The 21,144-nt window shown below is 45.2% G+C and overlaps 1 protein-coding gene across 2 annotated transcripts in view; it reads right to left on the bottom strand.

Moving 5' to 3' along the window:
• Positions 1-21,144, bottom strand: part of LMCD1 (LIM and cysteine rich domains 1) — a 66,676-nt gene that overhangs the window by 713 nt on the left and 44,819 nt on the right. For both annotated transcript variants that reach the window (XM_054481575.2, XM_054481576.2), the window contains 2 exons: positions 18,614-18,949; positions 1,765-1,980 (listed from right to left, as the gene is read on the bottom strand). In XM_054481575.2, the coding sequence (XP_054337550.1) occupies positions 1,765-1,980; positions 18,614-18,949 (552 nt within the window). The remainder of the gene's footprint in view (positions 1-1,764; positions 1,981-18,613; positions 18,950-21,144) is intronic.

Genomic DNA, 21,144 nt, shown 5'->3' on the forward strand with positions numbered 1-21,144 from the left:
CAGCTTCTGTCCCTAGGTAGAGACGGTATATCTAGGACAAGTTATAGGGTGGTGGTTCATCCCATCCTATTCTTGTTTTGACCTTTAAAAGCCTTAGCGGAAAAATCTGGCATAAATTTGAGGCAGTAAGGATAATATTTGGTGAAGGTTATGGTTGCATCTTAGCTTCTCAGATGGAATAAAAAACATCCTCCACCACAGGCAGGTTTTATTTATCTAGCATCTGTGATACTCTTTGGGCCAAATCTAAAGTTTAGTTCCAAGGTGGGATTACACACCCTGGTGAAGAAAGCTTAAGGATAGATAAGCTGCCAATGGCCAATCATCAAGAGCAAGAATACAGAGGGTCACTTGGGCTTGGAATGAAGTGACACTTGGAATAGATATATTGTAAGGATCCCCTGAGGCTCAGGAAGTGCAGAGGAGCATAATGTTTAATGGGCCTTCTAGTACTGGAGTCAAACAAGAACTGGGTATGAGTTTTCACTTAAGACATCTACCAGCTTTGTGACTTTGGGCAAATTACTTAATCCCCCTGTGCCTCAGCTGCCACATCTGTAAAATGGGGATATAAATACTTTCCATCCCATAAGGTTCTATGATTGCCAAATGACCAACTACATATGAAAGTCTTAGAATGTTGACTGACACAAAGTCAGGGCTATCTGATTAGCATTGACCTTTCAGAGCTGCACTTTTCTTAAATGTGAAATGAGAAAAAATCATGCTTATCTCTCCCTAAAGGATTGTTGTGATATAAATGGCATGTTGTACATAAAGTATGTAGCAAATTACTGACCCACTGTAAGCCCTTAATAAATGATGGAGAATTGTTATTGTGCATATACTGTTGTCACTTCAAAAATGAGGCTCCAGGGCAGGCCTGTGACAGTCCTTTTCCTTCTTAATATCACTTAATAACAGAGTTATTAGGTAAAAGGACTACAGGGTCTTAACTTCATATGGTGACCAATTCGTAGAAGGTGGTAGAAAATAGATGTTGGTTCAATATAAAGAAGACATTTCTAACCTTCATACATGCCAAAGATGAAGTTAGTATATTGCCTGCAACCAAAGGCATACAAATAGTACGTACTATGATCATAATAGTATTGCCATTATTAATACACCTTAGAGTTACTTTCATCAAACCAGTGTCAGAGACTTGAATCCCTTTCATAGCATCTCTATCATATTGTATTGTATTGTGTCATATTAATGTTAAGTCTCATATTATGTTATAGTATATTATCGTAAGACTAACAGCAGCTACCATTTATAAGTTCCTAGGTCAGGCCCTGTGGCAAGCATTTTCATGCATTATCTCATTTATCCACATAGCCAATCTATGGGATGGGTGCTGGTCTCATCCCTATTTTATAAGTAGTAAAACTGAGACTCAACTGAGGCTCCGGAGTTAGGTAACCACATGATAATAATAATAAGATATGCAGATACAGGTTTGAACATGGGCAATGCCTCCTGGTTCATCCTGCTATGTTCTGAGTACTTACTAAGTGCTAGGCATTATGCCAAGGACAAGATTCACTGGCACTGTGTCTGACCCCTCCCAACAATCCCATGGTTGTCTGCCTCATTTTGCAGATGAGAAAATGAAGGTTGAGAGCATGCAGTGAGGCCTGACTTCAGTTTCCCAATCTGTAGAACACATCATCCACAAAGCCATACTCCTCTTGGCCTCTGGGCTTTTACCCTCAGCAGCGTCCCTCAAGCCCCCAAACCCATCTCGTGGCTATCTCCCACCTCATCGCAGCCGGAGCACCGAGGCCGCAGACTCTCGCAGTAATGGCGGCCGCACCAGGGTGCACCATCCTTCCAGAAGTAGATGAGGTCCACCAGCGGCTCGGAGCACTTGGCACACACAAAGCAGGTGGGGTGCCACTGCTTGTTGTAGCCTGCCCTGTCCGAGTAGACCACGGGGCTGTCAGGAGGGGCCACTCCCTTGCAGAGCTCGCAGACCTGGAAGGATGGGGAAGGACCACAGGAGACAAGGAAGTCAGGAGAGCACAGTGACATGGGTTCGAATTCCAGCTCCAGCCTCTCTACTTCCTGGGTGACCTTGGGCAAGTCACTATACCTCTTCGTGCCTCAGTTTTGTCATCTGCAAAGCAGCACAATAATATTGCCTACCTAACAGGCTATTCATGAGGACTAAATAAAGTTATTTATTTAGCACAGTGATTCCCAAATTGTTTCGTCTCAGTACCCTTTATACTCTTAAAAATTATCAAGACCCCCAGAGTTTTTGTTCATGTGGGTAATAGCTATTGATATTTACCATAAGAGAAATTAAAACTGAGAACAATTTAAATATTTTTTTATTCATTTAAAAATGACAATACTAAACCTGTAATACATTAACATACCTATCTTGTTACTAAAATAACTATATGTTGCAAAACAAAAAAAGTAGTGAGAAGAAAATTTTAAGATATTGTTTTATATATATATATATATATATATATATATATATATATTTGCAAATCTCTTCAATGACTTGCAGAAGATTGCTGGATACCCATAACTGCTTCTGCAGCCCATCTTTTGCATGCTGTTGTTTTGGTTGAAATACATGAAGAAAATCTGAACTCACACTGACATAAAGTTGGAAAAAGGAGGACGATGCATTTTAAAAGACCTTCCAGGTAACTGTGGATATTCTTTGACACTATATTAAAATTTGACAGAGGATAGTTTCTCAAGTTAGTTGCAGTGTGAAATCTGAAAGCACATCAGTGAACCTTTCATATTTGGTTACATTAAAACCTGTTTACTTTGTACTTTGAATGGATCTTTTTACCCATGCATGAATAGTTTTAAATAATATTTAATAAATAATATTTTTGCCTAGAAGTGGTGCCTTATGCCTTTAATTCTAGCACGTTGGGAACTGGAGGTAGGAGGATCATTTGAGGCCAAGAGTTTGAGACCAGCCTGGGCAACATAGCAAGATCCCATCTCTACAAAAAATTTAAAAATTAGCCAGCTGTGATGGTGCTCATTTGTAGTCCTAGCTACTCAGAAGGCTGAGGTGGGAGGACTGCTGGAGCCCAGCAGTTTGAGTTTGAGGCTGCAGTGAGCTACGATCGTGCCACTGCATTCCAGCCTAGGTGACAGAGTAAGACCTTGTCTCAAATAATAATAATAATAATATTTGAGTAGTTCTAGAGTTACAGACAAATTGCAAAAACAGTACAGAGAATTTCTATATACTCCACACTCAGTTTCTTGAGTTATTAACATCTTACATTAATAAGGTATATTTGTCATAATTAATTAACCAATATTGATATGCTATTATTAACTAAAGTCCAAACTTTATTCAGGCGTTCATAAACTTTACCCAATGTATTTTTCTATTCCAGGATCCCAGATTCACTTAATTGTCATGTCTCCTGAGGCTCCTCCTAGCTGGGACAGTTTCTCAGACTTTGTTTTTGGCCACCATGACAGTTTTGAGGAGTACTGGTCAGGTGTTTTGTAGAACGTTCCTCAGTTGGGATTTGCCTGATGTTACTATGATGACTACATTGGGAGGAAGATCATGGGGCAAACTGCTCCTCTTATCACATCCTACCAAGGGTACATACTGTCGCCCTCACTTGTCACTCTTCCGGTTGACTTTGACCTTCTGGTGGAGGCAGTGTTCATCAGATTCTTCACTGTAAAGTGATTCTTCTCCCCCTTCCATACTATCCTCTTTGGAAGGAAGTCACCAAGCCTTCCATATCTAAAGAGTGCTCCATCTCCTCCAGGGCCAAGTATCTACATAAGTTATTTGGAACCCATGCATGATTTTGGCAGATCCCCCAAAAGGACTCCATGTATGTTAGCTAACATTATTTTTTAAATACCTATGGAATTATCTAATTTATATCTGTTCCCTCCACTAAGCGGCTACCTGCAGAGGGCAGAGAGAGGCTGCTTGGTTGCGGCTCTGACCCAGGACCCTCTACTGGGCCCCGCACATGTAAATTCCCCATCAATAGTTGCTGAATGAAGGAGTGCTCCACCCTGCCACGAGGCCTTTGCCCTTGCTGTTCAGGATGTCTGGTACATTGTTCCCATTCCTGTTTGCCTATTAACTCCCTTTCATTCTTCAGATGTCAGACTTAAAGATCTTTTGTTCTGGGAAATCTTCTCTGACCTCCTTCCAGGGGCAATTAAGTCCACAATAAAGCTTCTCTGCTTACCTTTCTCTGTATCGTTGTTTGATACGTGTTCTTTCTACACTAGATGGAAGCAGGAGCCACATCCAACTATGCTTGCTTTCACATCTCCTTGGTGCCAGGCACATAGCAGATGAACAATAAATATTTGGAAACCTCTGCCCTCCAACCTCATACTTCCTACTTAGGGGACAACAGATGAATGTGGAAGACACTAGCAGATGATGCATCTGTCTGCACCTTAGAGACAGGTTTAGACTAAGTGCAGCAGAGAGCTGGGCTCCAGAGACAGTTGTGGAAAGTTCTTGGGAGCTTTCAAAACACTCTTGCCTTTCAGGGGCTCATCCATGTTTACTGAGCATCTACTGTGTGCTAGGCCCTGGACTAGGTGCTGGGGATACAGCAGTGACCCAGGAAGATAATGCCAGAGCCTTCAGGGAAACTGGAGATTTGTGTGTATGGAGGCAGAAAATAAATATATTAAAAAAACAGATGAGATAATCATGGAGTGTGATAAATACTAGGAAAACAATCACAGGGTAAGGGAATGGAGAGTGACTTTGGGGGTGGATGGCAGGGACCACCTTAGCAGGAGAGGTGTCTCTGAGGGATGAGGGGCTAGGGATCAACCACATTCCTATTTACCTCACAGCAATCCTCTGGGTAGGAGATATAGGTACATAGGAAATGCACTCATTTTATAGATAAGACCAGCGAGGCCCAAGGAGACAAAATAGCTTGTGAAGGGGGGCACAGCCAAGAAACAGAGCTGGGATTCAAACTGCCGCCCTTGGCTCTGTGGCTTTCTATGGGAACTGAGCTGGGTCAGGTGGGGAGACTAAACTCAGGGAATTGTCTGAAGGGCTAGGAGGGCTCCCAGGATAATGCATTCTGGCATGGCAAAGGAGCAGCATGCCCAATGGCTAGAGGTGAGAAGCAGCTTCCCTACAGGGCCTCTCAGCAGTTAATGCAGCCAGTGCCTGGCTGTTTGTCGCCCTCTTTCCATCGGGGGCTCCTTTATCTGTCTTTTACTGCCAGTAAGATTTTCACTGGCCTGCTCAGAAACCATGACAAGGTGGACCTCAACTCATGTTGCTCCTCAGCTTCAGTTAGGATTAGGGCTTTGTGGGGAGGGTGAGTGTGCCTGGGAGAAGTTCCCTGTGAGAGCTCTAGATTTCTGTCTTATGCCAGTTCCCAGGAGTAGTGAAAGTTGCTAAATGCTCATTCATTCACTGGTTCATTCAGGTATCCATCCATCGCACATTTATAACTTGCCTATTGTCATCCTCTAAAGAATGGGAACTTGACATTCTCAATCCACACAATCTTTTGAGTCATTTTGGAGTTATCCCCTGCTCCTGTAAGCCCCTATAATGATGATGGAAACGACAATGGCTGTCATGTCCCTACGGCGTGTCTGCATCCAGCACTGTGCTCAGGACTTTGCTTTCATTACTATTACCCCTTACATAAGCCCGAGAGAGTTATTTCTCCTTCTAGAGTTATTTCTCCTTCTAGAGTTATTTTTCTATTTGGAAAATCATTATCTTCTCTCCTAGAAATTACAAAACTGAAGTTCAGGGAGATTCAGTGATTTGCTCAGTAATGCACAGCTGATGGGAGGCAAAGCTAGGATTTGAACAGAGGCCAAACCTGACTCCAAAGCCAAAGTTCTTTCTACTCCATCATGTGGACTTGAGATCCGGCGTCAGTAAGCTACGGCCCATGGCCAAACCCGGCCACTGTCTGTTCTCGCAAGCCCCATGAGAATGAAGACTGGATTTTACGTTTGCCCTCCAATTCAGTGAAATATTTTCTCCCAAGAAAGAACCCCTTCTACTTTTCTCATTAGTAGACCTATATTGGAAAAAAAAAAACCCCTATGCTAAATTATTTTTATTATCTTTTGAATTTCATTAAAAAAAACCCATGGAAAGTTGTTTTCTCTCTTGTTACATAAAGTGCCCACATGATATTGCAATTTTGGCTCTTGGCTCACATCTCCTAAAATATTTATCACCTGGCCCTCCAAAGAAAGTGTTTGCTGACCCTGGCTTTAGATGCTAATTTAAACTTAGTAAGTATCAACTATGTTTCAGCCAAAATAGAAATATTTATTTTTTTGCCATGTGAAGACAGGGAAACGTATAAGAGTTTGCACACTTACTATTCTTAACTTACATACTTTGATTACATACTTAATATACTCTTATATATTGAAGAGGAAATAAACATTAAAATGGTGAAAATTAGGAAAAGAACACTGAATAACAAGGAACATCATGTACTGATAGCAGTTTCTGAGCGTAGGAGCTCTTGAATGACTGCCTATATAAGGAATGTGTTTGGTCAACTAGATATATCTTGAACTGGATCCTGACTGTGCCTGATAATGTTCCTTAGAACATGCTAGATTTGTGGTTTCAGTTACACCCCCAAGAATGAGTGGTGTGAGTTTTTCGCCTAAATGAAAACCCTGTTCCTCTTCACATGATTGAGACTCAGCTGGCTTGGAGCCCATCAGGGGGTCTAGACAAAAAAACAGTGACCAATCATCATCTACTTATTTTCACCCTCCTTCCTGCATAGCTGGGAACTGTAAACTCTTTGGCCAGGGCTGTCTGAGTACAAAGTGAGTTGTCTGTCTGGCTTCTTATTTCTACAGAATGAAATTTCCAGCTCTTTCCCTCCCACACAAAAGGGACTTCGTGTCAGTTCACCAAACTACATCCCATTGGGTAACACCATGATAGGGCTCCCCACTCCACATTTCCAAATGTGAATTGACATGAAAGCAGGGGAAGGGAGAGGGATAGAAATGCACCTGGATTGGTCTGGGGAGCACCGGCAGGCACCCTGATGATACACTGAAGGAAGGAGGGGGATATCAGGTCCAAAAGGCAGTTTAGGGTGATCATGGGTGTTTTTGAACCCAGGTTATGGGTTGAGACTTCACTCTAGAGGCAATGGGGAGCCACGACTGGTTCTTTTTAAGACATTTTAAAAATATTTAAATTTTTTGTAGAGATGGGGTCCCACTATGTTATGCAGACTGGTCTTGAACTCCTGAGCCCAAAGGATCCTCCTGCCTTGGCCTCCTAAAGTGCTGGGATTATAGGCGTGAGCCACTGCACCTAACCCATTACTGGTTTTTGAGATGAGGAGTTCAAGGTTCTAATTTGCACTGTAGGGAGATATTCTGGCAGCAGTATGAAGGAAGGAAGGAAAATTCTTGTTCACAGAGCTTGTTTGCAACCTTCTCATCTGTTGGAAAGCACTTTGTGAAGCCCCTCTTGGAGGAGCGTTTCTTCCCTCACTGTTCTCCCTAGCATCCCTGGCTCTTGGCCCGGTTTCTACCAGTAGCCAGCCCTTTTAAGCAAACAGTGTCATTATCACTCTATGAAAACAAGATGTCCAGGTAAGGAGCCCTCTCAACATGTGTCAGGATGAAATGTGCTCTTCTTGCCTCTGTGCCATTTTCTGCATCCTTAACCCAGTCATCTCAAAGGATGAGAGACCTGAGGTTGTCCTGGATCTATTGTCTGGTGGTCCCTCAGCCACCAGAGACAGCTAGCAGCCGAGAGTCAGAATGCCAGCCTGCTTGGGTCCCATCATCCTGGCCCTTTCTCAGCACAAACTTAGTTTCTCCCACAATTCTTTGTAGCGAGGTTTGCAATTTCTAAATTGCAACAGGCAGCTGAGAGGGGAGATACCAAGTCAGACTGCCTGGGTTCATAGCTGTGTGACCCTGGGCAAATGAACTAACTTATCTGTGCCTCTGTTTTTTCACCTGTTGAATGGCGATAGTAATAATAGCAACATCATAGGATTGTGGTGTGAGTTAAATGACATAATGGAATTTTTGGACTTTATAAGGGCTTAATAATGATTTGCTAAAATCTCGTGTATTCCTTAACTCTGCCCACCTTGCAGGCTAGAAATGTAAAGCCCAGAGGGATTAAACCACTTTCCTAAAATGACAAAGATATGTTGAAGGCAGGTTTGGAGGTCTGGATTTCCTTCCATGATACCAAGGGCATGTAGACTAGCAGGAGGTCATTCCTGCCACTGATGAGCACTATTTTTTCCCCTATCAGTTCTCTCCATCTGTGCAAGGCCAGAGAATTGAGTTGTGTGAGTTTTTCATCATTTGCCACTGCTCCAGACTCAGCTCCACTCATCCCCTGCTTGGAGGGCCTGCTCCTCCCCATATCTGATCCTGCCCCTGGAGACAGTGGTTCTCAGGGTTGAGCCTGCCTCAGTATCCCCTAGAGGGCTGGTTAAAACATATCTCTGCTCCCCCACTGCCACCACCTCCCCACAGTGTCTGATACAGTAGATCTGGGGTGGGGCACAAGAATTTGCAAGTTCCTAGGGGATGCTGGTGTGGTCGGGGCCACACTTTGAGAATCGCTGTTATAGACTGTTTAAAAATAACTTTATACATAAGCTCAGCAAAACTGATATCACCAATTCAGTTCAGTTACAACAAAGGCTCATGTGAATTCCTGGGATGTTTAAATTCAACACTATTTTTAAGAAAGACCAATGAGGCCATTCTCAGGTTACTTCCCCTATTAAGGAGCTAGTATCGTCAAATGGAAGTTCTTTGGGACTATGGTAAAAGGCATGGAGAAGAATGCTTTATAATTAGCATATCAGTTGTTTCTTGTTCATGTTCCCAAATATCTAAGATTGGAGCTTGCTCATGAGAACGCTTCCAATATTTGTTATGTGACCTTGTTTGCAGACTATTTCCCACCTGGGTAGAGGATGTGTGAAACAAACCTTTCAGAAATAGAACAAATGGGAAGTTTCTCCCTGTGCCAGTAAAGTGTTGCCTTGTTCCTTATTCTAATGGCATGAGATTCTAACTGAAATGAAAGATTTTGAATATTGGGGCCTTTGCAATTTGTAAACACCTGCCTCAAGAAAGCTGAGGAACATTTTAGATTCAGCTGCTCAAAAACTGAGACCCTGCAGGGTTGTGGGGTTCCCTCAGCCATGGGTGTTTAAGTCATGTTGGCAAATTTCTTGGATACCCTTCCAACCAACATAGAATTTAATTCCTTTTCCATGAATATGGTCCCACCTTAGTGACTCGATTCTATAGAACAGAACATGGATGAAGTGATGCTATGCAGCTCCCAGTAATAAAGGCAGTGTTTTCCCCTGGGCTCTCTCTCTCAGTACACACACCTTGGGAGCCCTCAGCTGACAGGAAAGAAGTCTTGGTATTCTGAAGCTTCCATCTGAGGGCAACCACGTGGAGAGACCTCGGAGGTCAAGGAGGTCAAGGGAGGGTCCCAGCTGTGTGTGTCTTCCCAGCCTCTAGCCCAAGCATATGAGTGAACGAGCTTCAGGTGATTCCAGCCTCTGGCCTGCAAGCTCCTCCAAGTGACACCGAATGGACAGAGACAAGCTGTCCCCACCAAGCCCTGCCAAAATGGTGATTTGTGAGCAAAATACATGTTGGTTTCAGCCATATGCCTTGGAATGCTTTGATATGCAGCCCTAGGTGACAGAAACATCAAATGTGTACATGCAGAATTATTAAGGTTTCTGAAATGGGAGTAACCAAGACACAAAGTGTTTTAGGCAACAGCAGACCCGGGACAATGGCCAAGGGTTACTCAGCTGAAGAACTGTCTCTAAGGACTGAACTGTGTTGGCCTTCAGAGAGGGATCAGCAGATATGGAGAAGGCTCTAAATCAGCAATAATCTCTGTCTTGGGTTTGCCAGAAATTCTGTCTGAATCGTGTTGTTTTCCTCTGAAAGGCTCTTATCCAAAGGCCTATCCAGTCTAAACCCAGAGTGCCTCGTGGAAATCTCACTACTACAATACAGTAAATATTAACACAAGGGCCTTGAATTCAGGCACTGGGTTCTTTCCAACACAAATACTCAACAATTTGTTTATAAACAGCATCTCCCCATTTCCTCTTATGGTGACTATTTACCATCTTTGCTTTGCAGCCTCATGTATCCCAGAGGTTTTTATGTGTGTGTTTCTTTCTTTTGTAGTCTAACATCATTTCTGGCATCTTTAGCTCTCTTAAGTTCTGTTTCCCCACACTGTATAGTCTTCCCAAGGCTCCCTATGGTGCAGAATGTGCAGGGTGGGTGGGCAACGGTTTGGGTCATGTGCTTTGGAACATGGTTCATGCCATGGCTTCATCACTGATGAAGCTCTTGAACAAATCATCCAACCCTCTGAACCTGTTTTCTCATCTGTAGCACATCGTGGCAGGCCCTGGCTCATAGGAAATGCCTTAGCCTGGTGCTGGTGGTCACTACTGTTAACTGACCCCTTCATCTTACATTTCTTCTTGGGGCAGATTATCCATTTTGGGGCTTTCTGCCAAGCAAGGCAAAATATTAAACATTTCTAACTGAATCTCCCTCCCTGGTTATGTGATGAAGTGAGGGAGATGGAAAGGCTTCATAAATGCTACACGTGTAAGAGAACATCAGTGTGGGTTGTTCTCAAATCCAGCTCTGACAAGCATGGGCCCAAGGACTGGCTCCTTGCAAAAGGATGCTGTTTGGTCCACAGCTGAGCAGGTACAGAGTCTCAGATGTGTTCATTCCCATTGCAACGGCCTTGCCCGGGGCTTAGAACTGCGTGGGTGCTCCAGAGATGGGAACACCTGTTAATTAGAGTCTGTGTCAGGTTTGGAGTGAGGCAGGTCTGGATCCTAGTTCTGGATTAACTACTCACCATCTAGGTGACTAGACAATTTCCTCAGCTTTGTTTTTTGAAATTTTTGTTTTTGTCTGTGATCCACCGTAGGAAATACATTTCATGTCCTGATCCAACACACACACACATACACACACACACTCCTGAAAAAAAAAAGCTTCCTAGAAAAATATTTACTACTCCTGAAACACTCTTCCCTTCTCAGTTAAAAAAAATTCTGGTTGTAATCCACTAAATTGATGTATTACCTACTGACGGGTTGTGACCTGAAGTTTGAAAACACTGTTTAACTTTGCTAAGGGTGTCTTTTAATTCCCTTGTTTGTAAAAAGGAGGATGATATACTTTGTAGGATAATTCTTAGGATTAAGTAAAATAACATGCAAAATCTCTGGCACAGTGCCTGGCACAACCTAGGTAGTCAATGAATGGGAGATGACAGCATCATCATCATCGTCATCATTTAGCCCATATTAGCAAAACAAAATTGAGTAAAACCAAAGAGATTAATAAAAAGCTAAAACCATTCTTTATGATTCTTCCAGTTCAGGGGCCAGCAAACTGCATCCATCTGTGGGCCAAATCTAGCCCACCACCTGTTTATGTAAATACAGTTTGATTGGAACACAGCCACGGTCATCTGTTTAGATATTGCCTATGGCAGCTTTAGTGCTTTGAGAGCTGTGTTAATTAGTTGTGACAGAGACCATGTGGCCTGAAAAACCTTCAATATTCAGTATATGCCCTGTACAGAAAAAGTTTACCAATCCCTGTTTTAATCAATGGAATAATATGCAGCCCACTCAAAAAAAAAAAAAAAAAAAAAAAAAAAAAGCTCGTGAAGGCCATGTGGCAACATGGAAAAGTATTTATAGTATAAAAAGTGGGAGAAAGGGAAGTTTCTTTGGAAGAAAAAAAAGATCTCCCTGAAAGCCACTAAAGTATCTCCACTGCAAAGCAAGAGGCAGGCAGATGCTGAGAAGCTGGTAACCATAGTGATTTTGTGGCTGCCCCCAGGCTCCTGCCCATGGTGCCTGAGCCAGGGGTGGCAGGACTGTGGGGAGCAGGGATTCCTCTGGGTGAATGACCCCAGGTTTGTCTCTGGGCCTCTTACCCTCCTGTCCTCCAGCTCAGATGGGGCTCACTAAGTGAGGAGGAGTGGCAGTTTCAAATTCCCAAGTGGGGCTGGCAGGAAAGCCAGCCAGCCTGCCTGCCGAGCCCACAAGCCAAACATCTGCTTAGACAAAGACTTGGAAGTCCCTTGCCCACAAATATGTCCCTCTATTGGGGCTGGTGTTGGGCTGAGCCGCCAGCTGCTGTAAGTTTCCATCTAAAAGGCAGACCTTTGGCGGGGTGGGGAGGGAGGGGACGGAGGCCTCTCATCCCCCTCTCAGCATTCTTGTGGGGAAATGGGGCAGAGGGGTCAGACTGTGCTCCCAGGATCATGGAGGATGATTTCGGACCATATTCACACGTTTTTATGACTGTGGGGAACATCTTCACTTCTCTCAATGGACTGTCCTCCTCCTAAGTTTGCTCTTTTGGGGCAGTCACTTGGCCTGAGGAAGGAGTGGTTGGGGAAGGGGCAAGACGGGGAGGCGCCCGGCAGGAATGGTAAATGCTAAAGAGTAGAAATCACATTAAAGGCTATGTTCTGGCTTTCTTTCCCCTTTCTTCAGTTACAAGTTCGGGGTGTGGAGAAAGGCGGAAATTCCTGGGCAAAATAACCATGCCCGGGAAATCTGTGTATTTAATTTCTCAGAAAATATTCAGCGAGCTCTCTAAATGCAAGGCAATGGCTTGGTGGAGCTGCTAACAGTCAGAACATTAAGATCATTGCCCACCCAGCTCAGGGGCCCATCAATTCCATCCAGGTGGGGAGCGCAGGGCTTGGAGAGTGCGCGAGGGGCTCCCACCAGCCTGGTGTGAAGGGGTCCAGGTGGCTGGAGTCAGCAGCTCCCTGGCCATGGAGATCTCTGATACTCAAAAGGCCCACAAGAACCCACAGTGGGTGGAACTGGGGGTGGACATGGGAGTCCTTTCATTGTTCTCAGTACGCAGATAAGAGGCTCCCAAATGCTCAGTGGGCTGAGCTGCAAGCTACCCCATACACTGCTGCCCACCCTGGAGAACCTAAACACTCATGTATATATCCTCTGGCATGGTTGGACCCACCCTGCCGAGGCCCCATCCCAACACGGCTTCAGACTTCACTCTGCCAGTGAAGCAGAAGGACTGGGGATTGAACCGAAGCCCCACTCTCATCAGCAAGTGGGGTAACCTCACTGTGCCACAGGTTCCTCATCTGCGAAATGGGTATCACAACCCCAACCTCTCTCACTGGTTGTTACAAAGAGAAGAGGTTTATTACTTGGGAGGTTGAGGCGGGAGGATGGTTTGAACCCGGGAGTTTGTGGCTGCAGTGAGCTATGATCCTGCCACTGCACTCCAGCCTGGGTGAGAGAGTGAGAGCCGTGTATCTAAAAAAATAAAAAATAAAGAGATTGAGACCTTGCACAGTGCCTGCTGCAGCCTCACAGTTTCCCCTTTCTTCCCTTGATTCTCATCTTGTCTTCTTTCCTACCCTCCATTCCCGCACAATGGGACATGTGAGGAAAAGAGGGATACCAAATATTTTTGAAATGTACTGGCCTCACTGATTGAAAAGGGCCCGCTTCTTCAGGGGTGACAGCGGGTGCGGTAGCATCTGGGACTGGTATTTTTCAGGCTTGGTATTGTCCCATGAAGAGGGATTACTCTGACAACTTGGTGGCCGGAGGACCTTCCTATGATATCCTGCCTCTCCTAACCTCAGTGTAATAATAACACTTTCAGAGGACTGCCCTGAGGTAGGCATGGACAGCCACAGCTTTTGGTTCATTTCTGAAGTGGATCGAGGTGCCAAGGCTAATTTTAGGTGGCCCTGTCTTGTCAGTAGGGCCTGTCTGCTGGCCTGGGGTTAGGAAGCTGGGGGTGGGGTCAGAATCTGCTCACTGTGTTCAGATCCGTGTAACTGACAGCGCTGGCCATGCAGGTGGGCTGGGCTCAGACAGCAGTGTGTCCTGCAACCTGGCCACCACTGTTATCTGGGCTCACTCAGAACATGGCCCCTTAGCAGGAATTCCATACAGGCATTTTGGCAATAACGCTCCTCTGGTGTGGACATTATTCTCCAATGAGGACGGTTAAGTGGGAGGCTGGGTGGGAGGACTTGGCAGGCTGACCCTGCCATCGCTCCAATAGGCCCCCTCCCAAGGACTCAGAGGAAGGACGTCCCCCAGCAGGTGGACAAGGTGGGAGGGGGCCGAGGGAGCTCACAGCTGGTGTGTGTGTGGGGGGGGTGGGTGTAGGGGAAAGTGGGGCCCTGGCCTCAGATTGCAGAGACTTAGTGTCATCAGGGATGGGGGCCGTCAAGGTAGGGTACAGAGCATAGTGTGGTAGATTCTGCACCTATGCTTCCAGAACTCTCCAGGAACAGGGAGGGTTATGCAGTATTCTCAAAGGTGGGCTCGCTTGGGGTAATCCACCCCCTATCCCACATAAATAAATATATACATAACTTTGGGAGGCTGAGGCGGGTGGATCACAAGGTCAGGAGATCGAGACCATCCTGGCTAACACGATGAAACCCCGTCTCTACTAAAAATACAAAAAATTAGCCGGGCATGGTGGCAGGTGCCTGTAGTCCCAGCTACTCGGAAGGCTGAGGCAGGAGAATGGCGTGAACCTGGGAGGCGGAGCTTGCAGTGAGCCGAGACCGCGCCATTGCACTCCGGCTTGGGCGACAGAGCAAGACTCCATCTCAAAATACATACATACATACATACATACATACATACATACATAGAGCCAGGAGGCCAAATACATCTGGAAAATGCCCATGTTACCATCTAGACTCTCACTGTAGGCCAAATTGGTGATATCATTTCTGCTGAGCTCACATCTAAGGCAATTTTTAACACTGTTAGCAGTGGTCCTCAAAGTGTAGCCCCAGACCAGCATCACCCGAGGACTTGTTAGCAATGCACATGCTAAGGCTCCACCCCACTCCTACTAATAAGAAGCTCTGGAAGTGGGAGCCAGCCTTCTGGAGTTTAACAAGCCTTCCAGGTGATTTTAGTTTAAGGACCACAGCACTGGCCTACTAAAGGCTCTGAGAAGTTCTGCTGTAAAGAAACCCATGTAGTTTCTTTCACTCCTGCTGTAAAGAAACTCATGTAGTTTCATGTTCACTCTAATGTCTCCTGAGCCAGCCACATGATCCTTTTATGGTCCAAAATACTGGTAGCTCTCCTAGGAATAAGCTTTGGGAAATGGGAAAGAACACAGACTTGATTTTAGGCAGATGTTCATTTGAATCCCAGTTCTGAGGCACAGCAGCCTGGGGAGGCACAGCCACTTCACATCTTGGGGCAGTTGTAAGCTTTAAATCAGATACTTGCTTAGTCCTGTCCTTGGTTCAGGCAATGCCCACAGACTTGCCGACACTAACTACAATCACAATTAACACGATTAAGATGATAAACAGGCAGGTGTTACCGATACAGTTCCCGTATGTTCATGTCTCTCTTTTTGCCCTTCATTTTTCTCCCATAAATCTCTGTTCGGTTTTGGGGTGTCAGGCTGAGTCCTACAATTTCTTCCCCACACCTTTATTTTCAAGTTGAATGCCTGGACCACTTCTTGCAAAAATCATTGCCCTTTACCAGGGGAGCAGAAGTCAGGCTTCCTGCCTGATGCTTGGCTCTGGTAATTGTTCTATGCTGCCCTTTTATGAGAAAGGGGAGGGCGCAAGCATACAGGGTGGCCAGCACACATGTCCACTTGATGTGAATGCTGGTGAGGCAAGGCAGATGGGTCAGGGAGTGCAGCCCACACCCACTCCTAATGGCAGGGTTGCTGGGAACACACTGTCTGTGGCCTGTCAGCCCATCTAGCTACCCTTATCAGGATTCACTCCCCTGCTTCAAGGAGGTAAAAAGGGAGTTAAATAAGGGCACACAGTCTTCTTCCTGCCTGGAACAAATAACAAGCAGGGTTTTACAACTTAGCATCTTATCACAGAAAGGGTATTGGATCCAGGTTCTGCCCTACAGAAACCGTGGGATCTTAGAAAAGTTACATATTATCTTTGAATCTCACCTGTAAAATGGGTTTGATAAAATTCACCCTACCAGACAACTGTGAGAATTAAAGATAGACCCTGACAGTGGGAGCATAGTGTTTGGCACAGAGCAGGGGCTTAATAAATGTGGAATTGGAGTCGCACTGTCCCCCTAGGCAAATTGGCCATCCAAATAGATCCCATTTTTTAAGGCTTAAGTTCAAACTTTGATTCATGGGTCACATATTTATTGAGCAACTGCTATGTATATCGATGACAGCCACTGCAAATAAAGAGATGAACAAGACCTCAGCATCTACAGACGGTGACAGACATTAATTCACTAATTACATAATAATTAAATTAAAATTGTGGTTGGGGCAGGGACATAGAAGTCTGTCTTCCACAGCTAGCCCAGCCCAGCCCAACCAATAAAGGCTTCCTTTGGAATCCCTACTTATTTTCTGACTTTGGCCTTTTCCATTTACTGTCTAGTATCGCTATTTAAATGCTTCCCAAGTGTCACAATCATTTCCTAAAGTTGACTGTAGGCAAGGACCCGGGTTCTCGGGCTGCCTTTGCCTTTGTTCCACACTGAACAAATATGTGAGGCTCAGTCAAGAATAAAATACGATGTCAGATCCACATGTCTCTTGGGAATGGCGATTTGGAAATGCTACAGTGACTTAGAGGTCTCCTTCCAACTTGGAATTATCTAGTATTTAGGGTTTATGAACAAACAGCTATTTGAGGGTGGACAGAAGCCAGGATCAGGGTGGGGCGGGAAAGACCAGTTTATAGACCATGGTAACTAGACCTAATATTTTTTTCTTTTTTACATCCCTAGGACATGTATTCTTCCTGAGAAATGGGGCTTTTATGCGTCACTGCCAAATCTGTAGTAGAGGAAATAAATCTTGTTCTTTGGTCTTAGAGTTCTCAGATAAAACAGTTCCTTGGTTGGCAATCCCAGATGGTGCTAATAAGATGGGGCTTGGAGATGGAGGATGCAAGTTCTGGATGATTAGCTTGAGTGACTCCAAGGGAGAAAGAGTCTGGCCCTCTCTGGATGTGGCAGCAGCTTCGTTTGGGCTGGCATTTCCCTGGGTCGCTTGGCTCACGTGTGACTGCCAGCCTGTTCAGCAAGGTAGATAATGTGCTTGGGGATCTCGTGTGCTGGGACTTCTATCTCCAAAAGTTAATTGCCATAGAAACAAATGAGGACACTTGGTTGATGGGGCAGGGGGAGCAAAAGGTATAACAGGGGCTGGGGACCAGAAACGCAGTGCACGCTAGACCCACATGGTCCAGCCTCAAGCATTCCTTTCACCTTCTGTGGGGCAGTTTAAGACAAACCAAGCCATGAGGCTTTCATCTCCCCAACGCTGGCTTCTCTTTTCTGTTTTCTCAGAATGGCCCCCAGTGGCTCACTCCTCAACAGCACTTCTTCCACACTGCCACTTCCTATGGGTTGAACATCCCCTCCAAAAACTCACGTTGAAACATAATCCTCTGCATGGCAGTATGGAGAGGTAGGGCCTTTTAGAGATGATTGGGTCGTGAGGGCTGAGGCCCTCAGGAATGGATTAATCCACTCATGGCTTAATAGATTAATGGGTTATCACACGAGTGGGACTGGCTTCTAAGAAGAGGAAGAGAGACCTGAGTTAGCACACCCAGCCCCCTTGCCACGTGATGCCCTGAGCCACCTCGGGACTCTGCAGAGAGTGCTCACCAGGAAGAAGGCCCTCACCAGATGCAGCCCCTGGACCTTGGACTTCTCAGCCTCCACAGATGTATGAAATACATTCCTTTTCTTTATAAATTACCCAGTTTCAGGTATTCTGCGATAAGTAACAGAAAATGGACTAAGACACTGCTAGAGGAAACTTTTGCAAGCACAGCATGGACACACAGAGGTACAACCTCTGACCAAAAGCCTGTCCATGACCTTTGGAATAAAGTCCTAAGTTCATGGCATTCTGCAGTTTGGGGACAGTGTCCTCTGCTTGTTTGATTTCCTGGGGCAAAGAAGCTAATACAAGCTAATCAGTATTTGACTGATGAATGGATGGATGGAATGAACCCTCCAGGAATCCAGCCTCTGCTGCCCTCCCCAGCCTTGTGTCCCCAGCTCCCCAAGCATGCCACACTTTCAATCACGTGGGACTTCTTTTAATCTTCTAAATGCACTGTGCTTTCTTGAACTCCTGGCTCTTTTTGCAAATGCTCACCTCTTTAAGGGGGTACACATCCTCCCCTCAAAGCCTGAAGGCTTGGATGGCCCCTAGACATTCTTCATAGACCAGCTTGTACCTCACCAACTTCTTGAAGCTTACCCTCACCACCAAGCAGACTTAGATGTCCCTTCTCTAAACTGTGTAGGTTTTGCCTGTGACCTCCACTGGACTATGAGACTTTCAAGGACAGTGGTATTGTATCATTTTCCATTGGACAGTGCCTGGCACAGAGTAAATAAGCAACCAATATCTGCTGAATGCACAAATTCATGAATAAATGCACGAATGAGGGAACAAAGCCCCGTGATGGCGCCCTGACCGTCCAGCCCCGGGACTGCATGGTTTCAGCTTGGCTGGAAGCATGGGAGAAACTTACGTATTCCACTTCTTTGGACGGGTCACTGAGGCTGCCATTGGTGGTAGCGGCAGTGGTCTCTGCCCCCTCTGGCTTTTCCTGTTGCTTCCCCTCCTCCTTGGGCAAGCCACCCTGCCCTGGGAGGGCCACTTCTCCCACGCCGAGGGCCTCGCTCTTATATTGCTTGACAAATTCTTCCATCAGTTTCAACTCATTCTCCAAAAGTCCACGGCAGCGCGAGGGATCCTGGTCATAGATGGGGAGCTGGTGCATGAGCTGGCGGCGGCGGTAAAAGGCGCCCTCTGTGCCTGTCACTGGCTGCTTCTCCTTGGGGATGAGCTCCATGTACTGCAGTCCCTAGGGAGGAGGAGGAGGAAGAGACAACATGATGTGGATGGGGCTTCATCAGTCAAAGAAACTATGACAGAATCTACCTAAAACTAAAAATGCATTATCTTCCAGCATTATCAGCAACTGAAAGACCCACAGTCTTTATTTTCTTAACTTAATGCAGTTAGATTACTTTTGTAATTTTAGAAAATTACAAAAGCAATACTGTCCATTGTGACAAATAAAACACACATGAGAGAAAAAACTTTAGTAAAGGAAAAACATGCATCCCTTAGCTACCTTGTGTATGTAGGGAGTGTTCTATGTCTCAATCTTGGTGATAGGGCCATGGAAATGTATCTGTGTCAAAGCTTATCAAGCTGTACACATCAGATGCACACACTTTGCCATATGCTTACTGTATGATCGTGTGCTACATGACGGCATTTCAGTCCATGATGGGCCACATATACCACAGTGGTCCCGTAAGATTATCATACTCTATTTTTACTATACCTTTTCTAGGTTTAGATATGTTTATATACACAAATACTGGCTGACCATTGTGTTACAATTGCCTATAGGATTCAGTACAGTCACAAGCTGTACAATTTGTGGCCTAGGAGGAATAGGCTATACTGCGTAGCCTAGATGCGTAGTAGGCTACACCATCTAGGTTTGTGTAAGTGCATTCTTTTCTCTTTTTTGAGATGGAGTCTCACTCTGTTGCCCAGGCTAGAGTGCGGTGGTGTCATCTTGGCTCACTGCAAGCTCCGCCTCCTGAGTTCACGCCATTCTCCTGCCTCAGCCTCCCAAGTAGCTGGGACTACAGGTGCCCGCCACTGCGCCCAGCTAATTTTTTGTATTTTTAGTAGAGACGGGGTTTCACTGTGTTAGCCAGGATGGTCTTGATCTCCTGACCTAGTGATCCACCTGCCTCGGCCTCCCAAAGTGCTGGTATTACAGGCGTGAGCCACGGCGCCTGGCTGTCTAAGTGCATTCTTTGACATTCACACAAAGACAACATCACCTGAGGACACATTTCTCAGAACGAAACCCTAGCATTAAGTGGTGTATTACTGTCCTTCGTTTTAAAAAGGATTTTTAAAAACTTACACCTTATTGGCTCATGGTAACAGCTTGCCAACAACTTTGTGTTTATCCTTCCAGACTATTTCCTATGTATATTTATTAAATAAGGGCACCCAGTCTTCTTTCTGCCTGGAACAAATAACAAGCAGGGTTGTACTTAATGTATTTAAATGCTATTTTCTGTGCGTGTGTACCATTTAACATGAGTCCTTGGTCAGTGGGTTCTGTTTCTCCCGTGACTGGGCTAGCCCATGTCATGGTGTGGGACAGGGAACAATCTTGCGTGTGAGAAAGAGACACTTGTTTGCATCTGCTAATGTGTGCTCTATCTGTTCGTTAAGTAGCTAGCTCTCTACTTGCTAATAATAATCATTATTTTATCGCTTATTCTCCAAGGAACACTGTAGTTTTCAATTTTGGATGGCAGTGGAAATAAAAAGGAGTCTACATTTACTCATGGGCTAGGTTTTCCATCAAAATTTGAACAAAGCTCATTTTGCTTTGTTCTCTGACTTTCAATTAATGGTAATAATTACATTTACTAGTTTGCCTCTATCCCCAAAGAAAAGTTGCTGCTTTTAAACCTCTTCTTTAGTATCATTTGCTAGACGGTAGCCAGTTGATAAAACTCTTACAGTATAATGACAAAAGTTATGCCAGCTGGCTGCCCTCACAAAATCTGTGTCCCACTCGGTGCTCTCTTCTCACTGGCCCCACAATTGATGGGCTTGATTTCTACCTTCACTCATGGACTTACACCTCCCCCTGCCCCTGGAAGGAAAAGCCCTCTCTCGTCTTTCCCGTTCTTACAAGCTGCACTGTATGCTTTGGTCTCTCCCTAGTCCTTAACCATTCCTAGTGTATTTGAGCTGACCCTCTAGCGGGACAGTTCAATCCCTGAGGGCAGGCCATGTCCCTTCTACTGTAGTAGCAAGAGCAAAGGCTCTGGAATCAGCTTGTCCTGAACTGAAATCCTGGTTGTAGGCATGCCGGCGGTGTGACTGTGGCCATGTCATGCCGTCTCTCTGCACAGGTTCTTCAGCTGTAAAAATGAGGATTGTAAACCCTAGGGTGGCTATAGGATTACTTAACAGAACCACAGCGCCTACCAAGCTGGTCCAACCACAGCA

This window comes from Pongo pygmaeus, chromosome 2 (genome assembly GCF_028885625.2).
Source record: "Pongo pygmaeus isolate AG05252 chromosome 2, NHGRI_mPonPyg2-v2.0_pri, whole genome shotgun sequence".
In the NCBI taxonomy this organism is placed as follows: Eukaryota; Metazoa; Chordata; class Mammalia; order Primates; family Hominidae; genus Pongo; species Pongo pygmaeus.